General features: G+C 49.7%; 1 protein-coding gene across 1 annotated transcript in view; it reads left to right on the top strand.

Moving 5' to 3' along the window:
• PASD1 (PAS domain containing repressor 1) overlaps positions 1-4,290 on the top strand; it is a 51,820-nt gene extending 47,530 nt beyond the window's left edge. The window contains exons 8-11 of the mRNA XM_060002207.1: positions 51-248; positions 599-861; positions 2,126-2,387; positions 4,165-4,290. Of these exons, the coding sequence (XP_059858190.1) occupies positions 51-248; positions 599-861; positions 2,126-2,387; positions 4,165-4,290 (849 nt within the window). The remainder of the gene's footprint in view (positions 1-50; positions 249-598; positions 862-2,125; positions 2,388-4,164) is intronic.
• The last annotated feature ends 16,970 nt before the right edge of the window (positions 4,291-21,260 follow it).

Here is a 21,260-nt window from a genome sequence, read left to right as displayed (position 1 = left end):
GGAAAGCTGTGGCCTCTGAATAAGACCTTTGTGGTACTGTGTCCTTACAGATTCAGCCATCTACCTCACGCCACATTCACAGTCCTGAGCCCCAGCCTTTGGAGCCAGTGCCCAAGAAACAATGCATTGGGCCGATGCATAGGTCCCTCCCAGACTGCAAGGGGGCCAGGCATTTCTGTGGTTCCTGTTCATCCTACTCCTTCCGATTCCCTGAGGAGCTTCAGCAGCCCTGTGACGCCTCTTCCCAGGTATGGAAAGCCTGTTTCATCTGTGTAGCTGAAAGGGGATTTCATTTTCATGAAAATGTGGGCTCAGCTGTTTCTCCTTGAGGGGCCAGTGGCTACCCAGTTGGCTGCAATTCGTTTGCCTGAGATAAAAATATATCCTGGCCAGCCAGACCTGTACACACACGCACATGTGCGTGTACATATGTGCTGCACCGCAGATTCTCACAGCCGGGAGCACGACTGCAGCTCGTGCCCAAACAAGCAGACAGTCACCCGAGAGGCGGCATTGCTGTTGTCTTCCACCCTTGGGAGAATGGAGTGTTTGTGTTCCATTTCTGAGAGGCTCTGTTATCTCTTTTCTTTTGACACAGCAGCCCGCTCAGGAGCTGGTGCAATACCTCCCACAGCAGGCGGGGCTGCAGGAGCAGTCACAGCAGCATAATGTTACTGTGGAAAACCGTGTGCTGCAAATACTCGTGCCAAGCCAACCTAACGTCTCCTTGCCCCTCGATAACACCCATATGTTTACGTCGATGCAGCACATCACGGTTCCTGTCCAATTAGAAGCTGAGCAACAGCCCTCCAGCAGCTATCATGGTGAAAACCCTGGGGGCCAGGAAGGCAGGAGTCATAGGTAAGAAGTGCATGGAATGGTAATAAGGGCTGAGGTCACTGCTCTCCCCTCGTGGCTGGACACCATACCTGAAACCATGGGCGACTTGCCCACGGGCACCCAAAGTCCCCTCATCCCAAGCAGTGTGCTCCCCCTCATCCTGCTCTGCGGCCACTGAACCCCGCCTCCACAGGCGTGGCGCATAGCCGAGCACGCCTTGATGGAACAGAGGCATCTCCATGAAAATAAAAGGACTAGATCAGGACGTCTCCAAGCTAGGGAATGAGCATGCCACTCTTGAAATCACTTGACTTCACGCACCCAAGCCCAGCCTCACAGCACAGGGTGTCTATAGTAAAGTCTTGAGTGTCCCCAGGTGAATGACTCCTGGCTCCTAGCTTCCTTCTTCCACTTCCCTGGGATCCGGTGGTCACAGTAGACCAGGTGAAGGGGTCTCCAGGGCACTGACGATCTCTATGGGGGAAGCAAGTGTGAAAGAGTTGCTAGATTGCCATTGGATGCCTAAAGAGCCAAGAACACAGAAGGACCAAGTCCTGGGAGGCAGTCTGAGCACACGAACACGTTTTCTGCTCAGGGATAAAATTTTTGGCTCCAAATGCCAGAGAAAGAAGGTTCTGCTCAACAGTGAAGGGTTGTGTAGCACATTCTTGGCACCCAGTAACTAGTTTTGAATGAATGCCAGTTCTCTGAGCACGTCTCCCAGAGCCCTCTGGATTTCCTTCTGCGTTCCTTTAGGATCAGTGTCCCTGACACGTGGGGTGCGTTAGTGCCTGATCATCCGAATCAACCTGAAGAGGTTGTTAACAGTACAGATTCAGAGTTTTGGATGATGCTCAAAAACCTCTGTTTATCACACGACCTCCAGGTTTAGGGTGATAGAGGGAGCCCCAGACTTAGAGAAGGATAACAGACCTTGCAAGCTCCTCTCGGCCATGAGCTCCTTCAGTGACGAAGGGCACGTTCCTGAATTCGGGGTAGGTGAAGCGACACAAGGCCACAGAAGTTACCATCGTGGAAGAACCAGGACTGTCCAAGTAATAGAAATAAAACCACTTGATATAAATGACTGATTTTTCTTAATATTTACATTCGCTTTACTTTGGCAAATTGAGACTTATTCGGGCCAAAGTGAGAGTCCAAGCAAATGAATCCTGATTTAGCCACTCGAAGCATGTTCCTTGAGCACCTAGTGATGAGCAAGACAGTGTCTCCTGGGCCATCGTTCCTAGACCCGTGTCACTGTAACATGTTTCTTCTCTTACAGTTTTCTTCTTGAGGACCAGCAGGGGCCCTGCCTGAGTCCATTGCTCCTGGCACATAACCCAAGCTCTGAGATGATTTCTTCTACCGTCATCCCTCAGTGTCAGATAAGTTCTGACTCAAACTTAGTCATGCTGCAGATCCCAGAGGATTCCAACCAACTTTGTCAACAGCCAGAAGACCCACAGCATCACCTTTACTTCCAAGTTGAAACTTGGCCTTCCAGTGAGCAGGCCTCCCTGCAGGACCAAGTTACTTGGGTTCAGGTATACACCCCCTTCTCCTCTGCCCCCCGGCCCAGGTCAGGAAGTTCTGCACCGAGGCTGGACCCTTCCCCATATGTTCCGTGTGTGAAATCCACACTTCAAAGCTCAAAGAAATCTGAGGGTGGGTACCCACATGGGGTAGCAGTCACGGCTGAGCAAAAAGATTCTCTAGGCTTCCATGGAAAAGTGAGCTGTCCTCGGCGATATTAAAGGCAATCTGATTTGGAAACCTCTCACAAATATGTTTCCTGGGCAAAATGAGCCCTGCCATATGCTGAGCTCAATGCCCCAGCCCAGACCCCTTTCTGAACTTCCGGATCTTTAGTTGTGCTACAAAATCCAAGGCCTGGTGTGGCATGTTCCCTGGAGTCCTTCCACTGAATGAATGTGCAGGGTATCCATCCATGGGGTGCCCCGTATTTGGCAGGGCAGACCCCACCTTGGGGACCATCTGTCTTGGCTGTGTTGCTAGGGCAGTGGCGGGAGCTGGTCCAGATGGCAGTCACATAGCAGGTTTTACTTCCCGGGGACACTCCCAGCAGGCCCCTTGGGGACCACAGACTCTCCATCTGACTAACAGCATTTACAAAGGGTGTTTGTCGGGATTCTGGCTTTAGAGATCTTAATAGAACTTAACCTCTTAAAAAAAACTAACAACAAGGGAAAAAAACAGTAAACTAAGGCAGAATGAAGGGGATTGGATATTTTAAATGGCTATGATTAACTTCACATAGACCTCTTGACCAGCTGGGCCACCAGCCCTCCAGAAAGTTGGTCCATTAGAGGGACTGCCCACACGAAGACATCAGATGGTCAGTGGGTCCTGTGGTTCAGTTAGCAAGCCAGGCTCTGGTGAGAGCCTTCCTCATGCCTGCTCTCAAGGCACTTACCCTCTGGACGGGCCCTGAGAGGCAGAGCAGGCTGAGCAGATGTCCCAGGGAAGTGGGGAAGGGAGGACCCCACAAGGTTGCACAGATGGGAGAATGCAGTGGACCAGCCAAAGGTAGGACTGTGTTGGAGGCCCCCTGTCCACGAGACTTCAGGGGCTCCCCACACCCTGCTCGGGTTCGTCTTCTCCAAGCTCTGGACCCTCCCTCTCCCCAGGTCCCCAGACACCTTTGGCTTTCTGCCCCTAGCGCAGCCCTGCTCTTTCTGTCTCCTCTACCTTCTCCTCCACCCTCTTGAATTCCACTTGTTGAAATCTTATATCACCTTCAAAACCCAGCCCAAGGGGTCCCTCTTTCTCCAGCAGAAAAGATTCGCACAGCCCACTCCTTGGAACACCATCTGTGTGTCTGTCCCGCCTGCCCTGTCCACAGCCCAGAGTGGGTTGTTACCTCTCCCTGTCTCATTGCTCAAGTGAGCCTGGTAGCTGCCAGTCAGGTTCAGTGTGGAAGTCACCTAGCCTGAGCAGAATGGTGAGGGCCAAAGGTAGGGGCAGGGAGAGACCTTCTAAGGCCTCGGCTGGCCATGGCTGGTAGGGAACTGGACTGGGAGGGCCAGACACGGGGCCCAGTAGCCTTAGGCATTCAGACAAGTTTGGGAGAGCCCAGGACTGCTTCTGCTGGTCTTTAAGGCAAGATGCCATTGGGAGAGAGAAACAGGGGTGATCCCATTTCCTTAGCTCCAACTTCTGCCGGCACCTTGCAGGCTTGTGTTCCAAAGACCTGCTTCTCACTGGCTTGCTGACTCGGACTAAAGGGATTCTCCCACCGCTGCAAAATGGGCCCAGGCACTCTAGCAAAGGACTCCACTTTGTCCCCCTTTTTCCCGGCAGGTACCAACCCCTGAGACAGAAGTCCAGGGCTCTTCAGGTCTACAGATTATCCAAGACGACACGGAACACGGGCCAGGCCAAATCTGCTACTTCATGTCTGCAGCGCCGTCCAACTCGTACGAGTAGCAGCGCCACATGTACTTTCCTCTCTAGCCTCGAGAGAAGAAGGGGAGACAAGATGCTGAGGCCTGCATGACAAGGGGACCTCCAAGGCGCACAGAGTCCCCTGGAGTAAGGGGTAGGGGGTGGGGTGGATCCTTTATTTTCTTTTCTGACAAGTTCTTTTTGTAATTGTTACTTGAGCACAACCTGTTCTTTGAAATCATGCTACAGAGGCAGCCTGTGATCCCTAGCGTGTGCTGCCCAGCCTCGCAGACACCGATTCTACCATGGGCAGGCAGGCTGCGGAGTCTGCTCAGGGTAGAAGAGCCTTTTGATGACAAGAAGTATTTTCCAGCATGGTTTGCAATCTAGTTGGAGCTGTTCCGTATCAGGCTGTGAAAATTCCGAGGCCTTGGCCTTGACGATCAAGGTCGGCACTTCCTCCACAGTCAAGCTGGGGAAATGCATGGAGAACAGCAATCCAACTGTGGAAAAAGCTGAAACCAGGTCCAAAGTTTTATGCTAAAGTACTCACGGCTTTGCTGCTTAATAAAAATTGTGTTTTACTACAACTCTCTGTGAACTTATAACTGACTTTTGGAACCTAGAAATGGTACCTGCCTTCCTGAGTGGCTGTGTGCCCAAGTCTTCTGGGTAGCTGAGGCCCAGCACAGTTGGCCTGGGGCTACCCACTCTGTGTTGACTGTGCCCATGCCTAATGCAGCCCGTGAGGGGTGAGCCTGGCTGCTCAAGGGCACAGTGCCCATTTGCTTTGCGTGCACGTTCCTTCTCTTCTTTCTGGCAGGAGTACTTCCTGGAGGAAGAGTGATTTGCTCTCCGTCAAGCACCAAGGAGAGCATCTTCCCAGCTGTCTGCACAGAGGCGGGGAAGCAGGGGTGGGGGGGGCTTGGATAACCTAGCCTGAAGTCATCATGTGCCTTGAATGTCAAGTCTTAAAGTAATGAACCATTGCAGGAAGAAGGCAAAGGAAGCCCCAGTCCCCAGTGGCAAGTTACAATAAAGGGGACAGTGAGGCCACATACCCACAGGAGAAGCTTGACACCCCCCAGGTAGCCTGATCTCTACCAGGGTGCTGTGGACTGAATGGGTCCCCCTCAATTCACATGTTAAAGCTCTACCGCCAATAGGACGGTATTTGGAGGTGGGGCCTTTGGGAGGCGATTAGCTTTAGATGAGGTCGTGGGGGTGGTGCCCTTATAGTGGAATTAGTGCTCTTAGAAGAAGAGACACAGAGAGCTTGCTCCCTCTCTCACCTTGTATGCACAAAGAGGCAGTCACATCAGCTCACAGCAAGGTGGTGGCTACCTACGAGCCAATAGAAGAGGTCTCAGAATAAAACCTACCTTGCTATCACCTTGATCTTGGTCACCTTGACAGCCTCTAGAACTGTGAGAAATAAAAATCTGCTGCTGAAGCCACCCCCACCCCCCGGCTGTAGTATTTTGTTATGGCAGCCTAAGCTTCGCAGCCATTGGGAAGAAGCAGCTGCAGGCCCAGTCACTTGTCAGAGTGCCTCCTTGGTACGTTCAGGTACATCTCCCATTGTGTCAGCACGTGCAGAGCATTTCCAAGAACCAGTTCTCTTGGGCTGCCCCACAGAGATGGAAGCAAAGGTTAGGGTCATTCTTGGTACCCTCTTTGACTTTGGATGGGTAGAGGTGGAAGTGGCTGGTGTTCTGGGATGTTGGCAGGGACTCTGTCGCCTCCTTGTCTCGGGAGGCCATGGGACCACCATACCCCCTCCTGCCCGACACTACAGGAAGGACCACACATGTACATGGCCACGCCACGCTTGTTAAAGAGAGTGATGAGAGATCACAAGGCAGCAAGAGGCACTGCTTTGCTGGCATGCAGAGTGGCCCAGGCTCGGGGTCAAGAACTACCTCTAGACCGTGGGGTGGCGGGGCGGGGCATTCGGGCAGGCAGGCTCCTTCCAGCTACTCAGCTGGTAGCATTCCAACCTTGGGGACAGCTCGGGGGCAGCTCACAGGCTGACTCTGCAGCGTCAGTAGTCTCCCTAGCCAGATCTGGTGTTTCTAACAGAAGGATTTGGTCCTGCTCTGTTTTTTCCCTTTACATGGAAAGGAGAGGCGGTCAGGCAGGCCCTAGAGTAGTGCAGTCCCGAGACACACAGCTGATGCCACTTTCTACCGTGGACAAGTCGCTGAAGCTCTCTGGCCTTTGTTTCTCCATCAGAAAAAAAGGAGAGAGGTGGAGACAGTGCCTTTCCTACGTAGCTCCCGGAGGAGATGATGATCAATGACTTTGTAGAGCCTTCAGGAGAGGCACTATAAAAGCTGACTAGGCGGGATGCATTCAGTTGGGGTTATTGTTTGAATTCCAGGCTTCACCACCCTCTGGATTTCAGACAAGGCTCTGCCTCAATCACCAGCTTAACTCCCGGCTCAGCCCCCAAGCCAGGTTGCCAGAGGGTCAGAGGGGCCAGCTGCCCAGTTCTGCGGTTTTCCAAGGATCCCCACAGGAGTAACTACGAGGCTGCCCCATCTCAGAATGGGGAAAGTTGAGGGCACAGGGGCTAAAAGCCCAGAACCAGTGCTCATGTGCTGGCAAGTCCCATCGTGAGTTTGGATACGACTGAAGTCAAAGCGTGGTGAGTGTGTTCTCTCAGTCAGTTCCGGGCCCAGCCCCTGCTCCGAGGCATTCTTGGTACTCCTGGCCGAGACCTTAGACTTGGCTGCCTGGGCAGACCAGTGCCTTTAACTGGGATCAGTCTGTACTTTCTTTTCGCTTATCTTCCCAGGCACAGCCCTAGAGTGTCTCCTGATGATTGTAGCCCGGAAGAAAGTTGTCAGCCCTCAGGCTCTGGGAGAAGCAGGGCTGACCAGGCCAAGAGATGCCAGTGTCCTCAAGAGGGTCAGGGGTGGCTTTAGCAACAAAGAAATGAGAAACTGATGACACTTGCACGCACTCAGATCATGAACTGAGTGAAGGGTGGGTTCTGTCCCAGCCTTGCCCAGGGCAGGAGAGAAGTCTGGGCATGACTTGTGTCAAGAAGACTGGTCATGGGACAAGCTTCCAAGGCCACAGTTCCATCCGGAATAGCTGTGGCTGTCGCCATGGTCTGTGCTAAACTGCTCCAGGAGGTTCTGGGGACTCTGCAGCCCAAACCACAAGTGGACGCTACACCCGGAGCTACTCAGGACAAACGTTTTCTGTCCATCACGCTCCCTCCTGGTCCCACGGGCCACACGCATACGGTGCACAGCTCACACAGCCACCTCGCCTTTACTCTCAGACTCTGCAGATGAATGAGACCAGACCCTTCCAGCAGCCCTAGAGCAAGCAGATCCCCAGGAAGGGGACGCCCACTCCTAGCACCCCAGCCTCGGCCACCCGGGTCCCCTTCCTCGGTGGCCTCAGAGAGGCAGCAGCGTTCAGCCGCAGGCCCTGAGCACCGTGACCCACATAGCACTCGATGGCTGGGCACGTGGCCTGGGACACGAGGGCTGCTATCCCCAGAGTTTCCTGGCCTTGCTGCATGCGTCTGCTGGACAGCCTTGCCCTCACCCCAGCTGCCTGGCCCACACCAGCTTCGTCCTTGGGGGAGGGAGGGGCGGAGAGACAGAGTGCCCAGAGCATCACGATCTTGTGGGCACAGGGCTCCTACAGCAGAAGTGGGCCCAGACACAGTCCAGGATCCCAGAACTTAGCCTGCCTTCCCTCGACACTGGCACCAGCAGCCCCAAGTTGCAAAGCGGGCAGCCCCTCACAAGGAGGTCAGCAAGGTGGACCCTGACCCAGAGCATCATTGCCTTACCGTTACCCCACAGGACCTCAAGGTGGCTTGCTGAGGATTTCTTTACCCCTCTAGCACGAAGCCGAATTGGCATCCCCTGTCTGCAAAATTATGGGGGTTGCATTTCTCTGGGGGTTGATAGGGCGGAGGAAGTTGGAGGAACACGACAGAGCTGCCCCTGCTGCCACACGTGGCAGACCTTCCAGACACAGCTGCCATGACCCCCGCCCCCATCAGCTCTCCCCCAGGTGGGCAGCACAAGGTCCTCACTGAGTAATATTCCAAGCACAGACTTTAACGGCTGAATATTCATGTGGTTTCTATGTCATCAAATATTTATAAATGTTCCTATTCCCAAACGACTTTGGTAATAAAGAAGGAAGAGTCATTGAAACGCCAGCCCTGAGCCATGCTCTTCCTTGCCTGCAACGGCAGGACACAGCACAGCACCGGCCAAGGCCCTCCATGGTGTCTCGAGTGTTCCAAGTACTTTGAAGGCAATGAAAGTGAAGGCGGCCTCTGAACGTTCTGGGCTGTGAGTGTTGTCCACTTCGGCCAAAATCCCTGGGAAGGAAAGATTGAGGGAGAAAGGTCAGGCAGAAGAGAAGGGGCTGAGGTGGGCCTGGGGCCGCAAATTCCATCCCCATCTCTCAAAACGGGCCCCGACAAACATAACAAAGACTCCAGTTTGTAGCTAGGACCCAATTAAATGTTCCATAGGGCATGGGAAATCATTGGCCTGTTCTGTTTTCACGACTAAGCAAGACAGTGTTGAATGGCTCTCCATTGCTTATCAAATAAAGCCCGAGTTCTCAGCCTGGCGTGGCCCGGCCTCACCCTTCCTCCACAACTGCACGGCCCTCTGCCCGTCACACACTGCCCCTGGCCTCGTGGAACCGCTGGGTTGGACACAAGCCAGGGCTTTCCTGCCCTCATGGATTCGTCTCTCTTCTCTACACCTGGAACGCGCTCCCCTCCCGTCTCTGCATTTCCGAGCTTTGCCCGTGAGGCAGAGCCTGGCCGGAAGGCTCTCTCTGCTCCCCTGTCCTCCTGTCCCTGCTCAGCGGGCAGAGAAGCTGGGGCCCCCAGAGCACAATACCTGGCGGACCGAGCCTTCTCTCTACACGTGTTCCAATGAGTATCTTCAGCCAAGGTCCTTCCAGTTACCTGGAGAACGTTTCACAAAGAAAAGCAGCTGCTTGAGGCAGGATCTTCGAGTGACAAGCCACGCTGGTGAGGCCCACGAGCCTTCTCGGGCAAACTCCCAGCAGGCCGTCCCTGGGGCCAAAAGGCAGCCCACCTTCTAATGAGCTCAGGTGTAAGTTTTCTTAAGCTCCTGAACATTAGCCTGCCAGCTTGCCGCCCTTCCTCAGGCTTCGTCCTCAGGCAGGGACTCAGAGATGAGGGCGGGCAGAACCTGCCATGGGGCCACAGTCTTGGCCCCTGAATCACCATTTTCCAATGGGACTCAGCGGAGGGCTTGGTGGATGAGAGAGCCGGGAGGAAGTCGTGAAGCGCGAAGCATTGCCCTGAGTTGGCACGTCCCTTTGTGGCCCAGGCGAGGCAGGAATACTGCAGGGAGATGGGGGGGGTGGGGAGAGAGGAGTGCAGGGTGGGGTGGCAGTGACAACTAAATGCCAAGAAACTCCCGGAGCCGTGGATGTTTCCTGCCCAGATGGAGGCCCTGACCCCAAAGGTCAAAGGGTAATTAACCACACAGTCACCTTGTTGATGAAACAAAACCCACACCCCTGGAGAATCAAAACATGTCAAAGGCATGGAGGCAAAGGTCAACAGACAGGACAGACAAATTGTAGTATTTAGTACTGCGCATGCAAGTGTTTGTGCAATCTATTTAGAGGTTAGCCTGCCAGCCTGGGGGGAGGGCAGGTGGGAGAGGGGCTGGAAGTTCAGCTGAACTGGAGTGTGATTTCAGCTGATAACAGGGTGCAGGTCTCCGGGAAAGAGCTGGGCTCACGGGGAGATTTACACCCAGAACCCTGGAGCACGTGGTCCACCAGAAAAGCCAGACTTCGTGCATAGAGGGGCGTCTATGGACAGCAGGGCACCCGGAAAGGACAGCAGCTCCCTGGCAGCCACCCTTGAGGCCCACCTCCACCTCGACTACTGCACTTCCCCCTCCCCAGCTCCTAGCCCCCACTTGGGAAATGACCATGGCTCCCAAACCCCAGTACCCCACCCTGTTTTCCCCGCTGGCCACCGAACCCTTCGATCCAACTGCATATGGGACGTCTCCCTGTGGATGTCTCCTGGGCACCTCAATGTCAATGCAGCCAAAAACCGGCTCTTCAGCATCTCCGGAAAACAGCTCCCCTCTCAGGGACAGGCACATCCATCCTCTCAGTTACCCACGCCAGGAGTCAGACATTGGTGCCACTAACGCACAGTAGGGGGCAGGGAAAGTGTGAATGAATGAGGGAGTGAATGGATGAACAGATGACTGGATAGTTGACGTTGTCTTGTGTTCCCAACGTGAGCTGGGCACACAGGAGGCATCAGGGAAGATGTATTGAGCAATGGGCTTCTCCTCTCCTCCAGAAACTTCCCAGGCCCCCGCTTCAGCAAAACACCTTTCCAGGTTCTGGGTACGTAGCTCTAGGGTCCTTCTAGGGTCCCTCTAGGTCAGGGGCAGCATGTGAGGCTATATCCCATGGTACTAGTCTCAGAGGGAAGGTGGGATGGCTCCACAGGGCCAACACATAGGTTGGGCTTCTTGGTACCAGTTTTCTGTACCTTAGGGTGCCCAAGAACACCTAGTATGTGATTGCATTTCCCAGAGCCCAGACATGAACCAGGAGCGCAGGACAGGAACGCACGAAGGAGGTTCCTTTATCTCTGTCTTAGGGCTCATGGTTTCTTCAGTTCCTGCCCCACACACTCCACCACCAGCCACCTGGTGGTGCCTACAGTAGACTCCAGCTTGGGTAGGCAGCATCATTTACCTCCAGGGCCTTGGGAGGCATAGAGCAGGCAGGAGGGCCCCTGGACCTCTGGCCATCCAGCCCCCAAACTTTAGGCGGGGCTTGGTCAGACTCATTTCTTGTCGTCTCTTGCCCCCTGGCGTATGGTCGCAGTATTGCCGCTCCCCAGTGGGCTCCCTTGTGGCCAATTCAATTAATATTTCCTGAGCACCTACATTGGGCCAGGCTCTACGCTGGACAGAATGCTACTCTCAAGATTTCAGTCCAGCCCTTGGTCAGCTCCCTGGTATATCTCGCTTCTGTACTCTCCAAACGCCCTTGGAGCCATGATCCATCATATCATCACTCCCTGTCCCCTCTTTCCCTCTTTCCCAATTGACTGGCAAATCCCCAACCTTGGATGAACCCAACTATTTGTACTCTGTGCGCCTGCACTTAAGCATCTCTGTGCTGCTAGAGAGAATCACACAAGCTGGCGGGTTGTACAGCCCTATAGATTTATGGTCTCCAGCCTCACCCGGGCACACCTCACTGTGCAGAAGGACTTCTGTGTTTTGTGTTTTTCCAGTCCATTCTCAGAATGGTGATTTGCTCTCTCCTCCAAGTCCCCATGTCTTTCCACTTCCCTCCTGCTTGCCTTGTCCATATTCAATTTAGAAATGAGAACATATGGAATGGAAATTCTCTCACCATACCATCACCAAGCATATTAACCTGCCTTCCTCTATAACCAACATTTCCTCCTCTCCTCGAGCTAAAACAGTGGACATCTCCCTTCTCTTTTCTAAGGCTGATGCCTTCTCCGTACTCTAGATCCCATCCCCTCCCACTTGCCACTCTGTCCAGCATCACTGGATTCCCTCTCTCTACTCAACTAGTCCCCTCACCATGCAAACGTGCTGTCATCGTTCCTGTCTTAAAAAAAAAAAATCATCTCTCGACTCCCACCTCCTTCCCCAGAAAGTGCCACATTTTTTTCCTTCCTTTACAGGCACTTGTCTGCAGGTACTGTCTTCAATTCCTCTCTCTTCCCAGTGTAGTCATCAACACACTTGAATTCAGCCTCAGCTGCCCCCACTCCACTGAAATTTCTCTTACCATGGTCGCCTATGAACTCCATGTTGCCAAGTTCACCCTTCATTTCTCTGCCCTAGTGTTACTCTGGCTCTCAGCAGTGTTGATTCACTGGACAACATTTCCTGTTAAACACTCCCTTCTCTAAGATTCTAGGACACCTCACTTCTGTTTACCCCACCTACTACCTCACTGGCTCTTCCTTCTCACTCTCCTTTGCTGGTTCTTCCTCCCGACTCCTAAACTTGGGTCTTGGATTTTTCCCTACCTCCTTTCACACACTACGTGATCACATCCAGTCCCATAACTTTAAATCACACACACACCACACACACACACACACACACACACACACACACACACACCCCACACCACACCACATTTCTTCACCGAACCAGACTCATATATGCAACTGCCCCATAGTCTTCCCTCTTTCAGTAGCTGGAACCCCTCGTTCCCCCAGTTCTATAAGGCAGCAATCTGATGTTATGGGCTGAGCTGTGTCCTCCAAATATTCATATGTTGAAGCTCTGACCGCCAGGACCTCAGAATGTGACCTTATTTGGAAATAAGGTCATTGCAGATGTAATTAGTTAAGCTGAGGTCATACTGGGGTAGGCACGCCCTCATCAACTATGACTGTGTCCTTATACAAAGAGGAAATTAGAGCACAGACATACAGAGAGAGAACATGTGAAGATGAAGACAGAGATCAGGGTGTTGCTTCTACAAGCCCAGGAACACTCAAGATGGCCGGTAAACAATTAGAAGCTGGGAGAGAGGCCTGGAACACGTTCTCCCTCATGGCCCTTAGAAGGAACCAACCCTGCCCACACCTTGATCTTGGACTCCAGCTCCCAGAACTGGGAGACAATACGTTTCTTATTTAAACCACTGTTGTGGACTGAATTATGTACCCCCCCTCCAAATCCATATGTTGAAGCCCCAACCCGCAATGGGACTCTTTTTGGAGAGGAGGTCTTTAGGGAAGTAATTAAGGTTAAATGAGGTTGTAAGGGTGGGGGACTAATCCAATAAGCCTGGTATCCTTAGAGGAAGAGGAAAGGACACCAGAGATTCCTCTCTCACTGCGCTCACACAGAGGAAAGGCCATGTGAGGACACAGGGAAAAGGTTACCATCTGCAAGTAAGGAAGAGGGCTCTCAGCAAGAACCAGATTTGCCACAGCACCTTGATCTTGGACTTCCCAACCTCCGGAACCATGAGAAAATAGATGCCTATTGTTTAAGCCCTGCAAGCCTGGTACTAATGCTCTTGGGATCAGCCTTAACTACTTTCGTTTTCTAAACTCTCTATATCCACTCAATAGCCACGTCTTGTTGGCTCGACTGCCAAAATCCATCTGCTGCTCCTCACCTGCGAACTGCCCACCACCGTCTCTCCCGTGCCTCACTGCTAAGACTTCCTCACTGGTCTCCTTACTTCCATTCTTGCTTCTTACAGTCCATTCCCTACACCACTTCCAGAGTGGTCTTTATACAATGTAAAGCTGATCACATCACTTGCTTACTTCAAACCCTCCAATGCATTCCATTGTACTTAGAGAGATTGTGAGCCCCTTGCAAAGTCCTCTAGGGTCCCTGCCCTCTCTTTGAACTCCTCTCCTGTCTCTGCCCCACCCTTGCTCACCAGGCCCCAACCACGCCAGCCTCCCTTATGGCCCTTGAACATCAAGCACTTGCCAGAAATGCTTATCAGCTAATACCCCCTTACGTGGCTCACTCCACCTCTCCCTTTAGATCTCAGTTTAAATAGCTCCTCCTCAAAGCGGAAGTTGCAACTGTGAGTGGGATCTGTTTCCATTATATTTCCTAGCTGGTTATTGCTGATTAATAAAAAAGTTGGGTGTTTTGGGTAAAACTGTCTTGTAACCATCCGCCTTGCTAAAAAGATTTCTTAGTTAATCATCTTTAGCTTTCCAAGCAAGCAATCATAGAATTTGCTCTTAATGATGCACCTTTGCCATGTATCGTTTTCCATATGTATGCCTCTTGTTTCTTGTTCTAATGTTACTATATTATTTTAACTATAATCCTCTCCCCTCTCATAAATGCTCCTAACAGCACTAATTAGATCCATGTGTACTTAGATATTATTTTGTTGAATAAATAAGTGAATCAATGGACTTAAACATATTGAATAAATAACTATTTGCCTTCTGCCCCTGCTTCTGAACTGCAAGTATCATAGAGTGGGCTCGAGGCTGATTTCCCACTCTCTCCAGAGCCCAGGAAACAGGGTGGACAAGCATTAGATGTATATTGAAAAAAAAAGTGGAAGACGTGGAGATGCTCTAACGGAAGCATGTAGTAGTTTGTCGAGTGGAGGTAACAACGATGACAAGACCCTTTCTAGCTAGAAGGGGAGTCCAGGTGCAGGCCTCTACTGGATCTCAGCTCCAAATGAGTGTCACCGGTTGGAAAAGGGGGGCTGGTGGACATTACAGGGAGAAGAAACCTCCACAGCAAAGGCCTGGGAAATTTATTTTTTTCCTGAAACTATAAAGCCATAAAAAAAAAACCTAAGAAAAAAATGTATGAAATATCTTTCTGATCCCTGGATGGATGAGGTTTTCTATGTTTAAAAGAAATAGAATCACAAAGGGACAACAAGAAGATATGCAACAATAAAAGGCAAGCGAGAGTGGAAATACGTACAAAGGGCATATGTTCATCAAGGAGAAAAAAAGGAAGATTGCAGCCAAAAAATGAGAACATACAGATAATTCACGGTAAAGAAAAGGAGAATGGTGAAAGAAAGTGTGAAAAATTGAGCATGATAGAAATGTAAAATAAAACTATGAAAATTTTTAAAAATTTATTTATTTATTTATTTTGGCTGTGTTGGGTCTTCGTTTCTGTGCGAGGGCTTTCTCTAGTTGCGGCAAGTGGGGGCCACTCTTCATCGCGGTGCGCGGGCCTCTCACTGTCGCGGCCTCTCTTGTTGCGGAGCACAGGCTCCAGACGCGCAGGCTCAGTAGTTGTGGCTCACGGGCCTAGTTGCTCTGCGGCATGTGGGATCTTCCCAGACCAGGGCTCAAACCCGTGTCCCCTGCATTGGCAGGCAGACTCTCAACCACTGCGCCACCAGGGAAGCCCATAACTATGAAATATTTTAATAAACTTTGCAAAGAAAATTAAACTACCATATTTTTTTTTTTGCCGGCAAAAGCAAGGTGAAATGAATACTTTTACACACTGGGATTTGGACCAACCTTGTTGTATAGCAGCTCAGCTCTTCAGGATCAGACCCTGTAAAAGTTTATATTTTTAACCAATAATTTTACTGCTAGGGACCCATAATTCTACTTTTTTTTTTTTTTTGGCCATGCCTCGCGGCTTGTGGGATCTCAGTTCCCCAAGCAGGGACTGAACCCGGACCACGGCAGTGAAAGCCCAGAATCCTAACCTCTAGGCCACCAGGGAACTCCCCATAATTCTACTTTTAAGAAACAGATGCATATTCTCATTTACATGAGGACGCAATGACCAAGAGACCCTTAAAAGCAGAGGCTGGGTAGAATCTGCCTTTAATCCACACCTTCCCTTATTCACAAGAAGCACTCAGTGGTTATTTATTGAGCTAAATTAAGCTGAAAAACGAATAGAAGTCTAAAAAATAGACTCCTCGTTCTGTGTTAGCTACCTCCTACTCATTCGAAAATTCACCAAAACTTAACTGCTAGGAGTGTCCCCCAACTAATTCGAGCATGGATGAATCAGAGAGATCAGCAGACTTGACACATCATTCCTGATACCAGATCCATAGGCGATGCTTGACAATCTAGGTCACTCACTTTTCTTCCTCCTCATGTAAAAAAAAAAAAGATGCATATCTATATTTTTAAAGAAAGATATTCATTTGCAGCATCATTTACAATAATGAAAACTAGAAAAAACCTAGGTCTCCAATTCCCTGAGGAATGGTTAGGTACATTTTGAAACCTCCATGCAATGAAATTGTATTCATTTAAAAATATGGCAAATCAACAAAAGTTATTTAATAAAATTCAACTTCTATTTCGGATTAAAATAACAAATACTAGTGAACTAGGACTAAAAGGATTCTTCCTCGACATGATATATTAAATGTATCTGAACCAATGGTAAATGAAACATTGGTATGCATAGTGAATCCCCAGAGGGGTTGCCATGAAGGCCAAGCTCAGGACATTGCAGTGGGAGCAGAGCAAGAAACAAATGGGAGGCATATTGGAAAGAAAGAGATATATTTATCATCATTTTCAAATTCTATGATCACCTACTTGGAAAACTACACCTGATTAAGAAACGTTTTTAGTCAGACAGATGGATACAAGAGAATTTTACAAAAATCAGCACCTTTCTCATAAACCAGTAATAACTAGCCAGAAAAAAGATTCCATTCACTAGTGCAACAAATATATATACATTACATATTATATAATACATGCTAATATATTATATGTTATGTAAAATGTATAATATATACAATAGAATAGATATAACATTATATAACATATGTTAACATATATGTTATGTATTTATACACACACTCTACATAAAATATTAAAACATATGTAGGACATATAAGAACAAAACTTGAAAACCTTACTGAGGAACATGACATAAGATTTAGGAAAATAAAGAGAAATACCATGAGCTTGATTGAAAAGATTTATATTGTAAAGTTATCAGTTTTCTCCAAATTTAATGCATAAATTTAATGCAGTTACAACCATGATATCGATGCTATTATTTTTCTTTCGTAACTTTATGAAACTATTCCAGAGTTTTGATAGAAGAGTAAATAAGCAATAATGAAATTATGGGGGGAGAGAAGTAGGTATGATAGGGTGCAGAGGGTAAGAGGGTACTTGCCCCAGCCTATATTAACAGGTGTGTTAGAGCTACACTGGTCTTAACAGTGTGTGGCTGACATAGGAGGAGATGGACTAGACCAGAAACGGAGGACTGGCACCTCAATCAGTGTGGCGTAGCTGTGGCTTCAGACTTGCTTTAGAGATGAATCTTCAGGGTGGCTCTCTGGTCAGTAGTGGGGGGTGAATCTTGAAGGCTGAGGGAATATTAACTGTCTATATCAAATATATGCTGGGGAGGGGAGGTTAATTAACATAGCTATTATAGGGGCTCAAGTCCCCTAAGCCACCCTTTCTCTCCAACCCGGATGGAGAAATGACGATGTTTTACAAACAGATTAAACAATTAGAAAAAATACAGCTAATCCCTAGCTTAAGTATTAAACCAAATTCAATTCTGGACAGATTAACAATTGACATGTTAAGTAATGAAAACGTAAAAATGGTGGCATGAGTCATTTTTGGAAAAAAAATGTTGAGGGTGGAGAAGGCCTTTGCAAGCATGAAAGCAAAAGGAGAACGTGGTCAAATGCCAAGGATGAGTGTACCAGTGAGGCCACAACAGCGTTGTTTCCAATGGAAAGAAAGCAATGGGAATTGGAATCAGAAAGAAGTGGGAAATCGGGAAGCTTTGGTTCAGTCATACGCTTTGTCAATGCAAGGGATGCCCGCAAAGTCATGAGATCTTGTCAAGGGGAAAAAGCAGTGGAAGAAAGCACACAGAGGGATAAATCCCAAATACTAAAATGATTCTCACCAGGCGGTGGGATTATAGGTGATTTTTAACTTTCTATTTTATACACGTATGTTTGCCTTAACGTTTTTATAATGTGCATACTATGACTTGTATAATCAGATAAAAACCAAAGTAAATTAACAAAAATCTTTACATTGCATACACCAAATGATGTAAATTTGGATTTATAGAGTGAAAAACAGGACGACGATATATACAAAGTTTAATAATGGCTTTGTCTGTGAGTGGTTCTTTCTAAAATTGCCGCAATGGGAGCATATTATTTTTATAATCAGAACTAAGAAAAATATGTACATTTCCTGGGCTAGATGGTAGGAAATGAGATGAGAGAGGCAAGAAGCCAGGGGTTGGGAAGGAGCCCAGAGTGGGGAGAGGCGGCCTCACCTGAACTTATCTTCTCCCACCGCTCCACACTGAGCTCCTGTCACCTCCTCGTGGCCTTAGTTCCACAAGGATCAGGTGACCGGCAGCACAAGACATGGAGCGCTGTGTTTGGAGGAGACAATTCCATACTGAAGCCAAGCGGTCGTGTAGCTTGAAACTGCGCCCTGAGGTGGGGAGGGGCATGGTGGAAGGTCCTATCTCTCACCACAACCAGGAAAGTGGATGAGAGACTCCTTTCATTTCCAGGAACCAATGGCCATGGGGACCTGGTGGAGAGGCGGTGCCGAGGTAGTTAATCAAATGTGACCAGCTAGATGAACTACATTCCCCGAGCAGCAGTCCAACGTGGACTAGCCTCTGGAAATCATAAAGCCTGTTTTAGGGCTTACAGGCTTTTTTTTTTTAAAACCAAAACATTATTTAAAGAAAGGCCACCTCCCCAATATTCCTGATGACTCAGAGGACAATGGTGACAGTGCCGTCAGCAAGTCTCAGTCAAAAGGTGATTCAGGAGAGCTGGCCTCAGAAGCAAGTTTACTTTAATTAATTTTACTTATATTTTCCTTTTTCTGTAAACACCAGAGAGATCTATGATAAAAATAAATGTCTGATGACGTCTAAAATAGCTCTCTCAGTAAGTACAAAATAAAAATTGTGTGTGCTAAGAAAGCATTGTATCGTGTCCTAATGGGCGGCATGGCTTAATTGCTAGCTCGTGCAATTGGTGTCATCTTAGATTTGATGGAATATGGTCTATATTGTGCTTATTTACTAATGCGCTGTCTTCCCTCGCTGTAACGTCCGTGAAGGTGAGGCCTTTAGTTGACTTGGGTCACTGCTGTGCCCTCAGCCTCCAGAACATACCTGTGCATAGTGAGTGCCCAATAAACATTTTCCGTAAACTTTGAACAGAGAATTCCAGGCAGAGTGTACAAGAGGTGCAAACATCCTGAGGCAGGAACAGGCTCCTGGTGCTCCTAGAATAGCAAAGAGGCCACTGTGGCTTGAGCAGCGTGTGGTCTGACCACCACAGTTGTCATTCGACCTCTAGGATCCTTCATCAGCGTCCTCTTCCCTAACGTGTCTACTGAAGACAAGAGGCTGGTGGCTCGTGGCACCTCTGATTCCTGGTGAACATTCCTATCAAGTTAGTGGCTCCAGGAGGCTCAATCCCTTCTGAAAACATGATTCTGGCTCCCCAGCCCCAATCATCAGAGGCAGGGACAAGGAATGTATTTGGACTTGAATTTGGAGCCCTCAAGCATGGTTGTCGCAACTTGTGTGATCATGGTATCCAGAGAGGAAAGGCGTGTGCTTGCTGGGAACCATGATTGCAGTCACCATGCCCACAGTGTCCAGGAGAGGGCAGCAGGGAAAGTGAAGTGCACGGGGGCTGAGGGCCTTGGGAGCTTATCTGCTTAAGCATCTTTTCCTGACTTAGGCTGTGTGTGTGTGTGTGTGTATGTCGGGACAAAAGGAGCGTGTGGGTATGATGAGCTATATAATGGCCACCCAGCCCTGGCTTTGGTTCCTCAGCCCTAGACAACCTGGCTAGCCCAGATAACCCTGTTCAGACCCCTCAGGAGCCCTGTCCCAGTCTTGAGATGCTTTTGCTGGCTCCTAGGCTTTCTGAGGACCTCACGTGCTGGCTCATGTTACAGTCCATCCTCTGGGAGTCCTCTGCTGGGGTGTATGTGTGTGAGAAAGGGGGAGGGCACTTGCCGAGCAGAAAGTCAAGATCAGAGCAGTGTTTCTGAAAGTGTGGCTCACCCGGGCCCCACATGCACATCACAGAGCCACCAGCACGCTGGATATTGGGTAAGCACGCAGACCTCGGGGTCCCCATCAGGCCTATTGTTTCTGTATGGGATACAGAGCAAGCCATGAGAATTGCCATGATTAAAAAGCATCCCAGAGGATTCTTGTGCATCATAGTCTTTGAGAAATACTGGTCTGGGGTTCTTCTACCCCTAGTCAGGGCAGATGGCCAAAGGGAAAATGATTGGTCAGTGAAAGGGAGGAAATTCCACTACCAGGGCAGGAGTGCCAGGGACCTCTCAGCCACTGAGGGATATTTTCTTCCTCTTTACAGAAGGACCGACCTCTAATCTCAGGCAGCTCCTCAGCTGTCCTCAAGCCCCCAGGACCCGCAGACCCTGGCTCCCCAAGGAACACTCTGGGCCACATGGCGGGGAGTTCTCAGAGGCAGTGCGACACCAGCTGCTCTGATCCCCCTAGACCTGCAAGCTCAAGGTCAACAGCCTCTCTTCTTGTCCCACTTCCCCTGCCAGAGTTTGTCAGAAGAGCATCAGGACTTGCTGGGACCGTTCCAAAGCCCAGGGTGAGGGTAGTGCTGGTAAAGGTAGCAGATTTCCAGGCTGGATGAAAGAAATCAACCCAGAAGCACCCACTGTGCCAGGCCATTCGCCCAAGACTAGTGTAATTTTGTACTTAACGTTGATTGAGACCCCTTGAACCAGGTGCTGTGCTAAAGTCCTGGCTTGCCCTGTCTCGTTCAGTCTTCACATGGATTTTTGAAACTGAGATCTATTATTATTCCCATTTTTCATATGAGAAACCTGAGGCCTGGAGAGGTAAATTCACTTGCCCAAGGCACCCAGTTAGCAAATAGAAAGGCTGACTTTGAACCTAGATGGTCTGACTCCAGCGCTTGTGCTCCTAGCCAGAAATGGTGGAAGACATGGGGATGCAGGAAGCTTAGAGATGTGTTGTGCGATCAAGGATGAGGTTGTGAGAAGATGCAAGATGAAGTGAGGGGCAGGCAGGGGTACTGAAGGGGATGTAAGTGGTCTAGAATAGGAGCTAGAGTAGGAGCTGGGAGAGGAGGAAGGGAGGGACAGCAGATGGAGTCCAGTCTGAGTGGGAGGATGGGTAGTATTGGAGTGGAGCTCAGGAGCAGATCATGAACCAGCTGACGGTTGGGGAATAGATGAGGGATGTCATCGGGGGCTGTTCTGAGGTCAAGGCCAGGAAGAAGGTGAAGGTCAGTGCTGGGGTTGGAGTGGGGAGACTCTGGGGGAGTGATTGAAGCTCTCTATTGCCACCATGAACTGGCCTGGGGTGAGAACCCCACCAGGCTGGGCTTAGAATCAGTATGAGGTAACAGTCAGTGTTCCTGTCCCCCTTCCCAGCTTTGCACCTCTACCAACTGCCTTGTTA

Source organism: Delphinus delphis, chromosome X (genome assembly GCF_949987515.2).
Source record: "Delphinus delphis chromosome X, mDelDel1.2, whole genome shotgun sequence".
Taxonomy (NCBI): Eukaryota; Metazoa; Chordata; class Mammalia; order Artiodactyla; family Delphinidae; genus Delphinus; species Delphinus delphis.
Note: the sequence above shows the minus strand (reverse complement) of the source record. Positions and strands in the feature narration are given on the sequence as shown.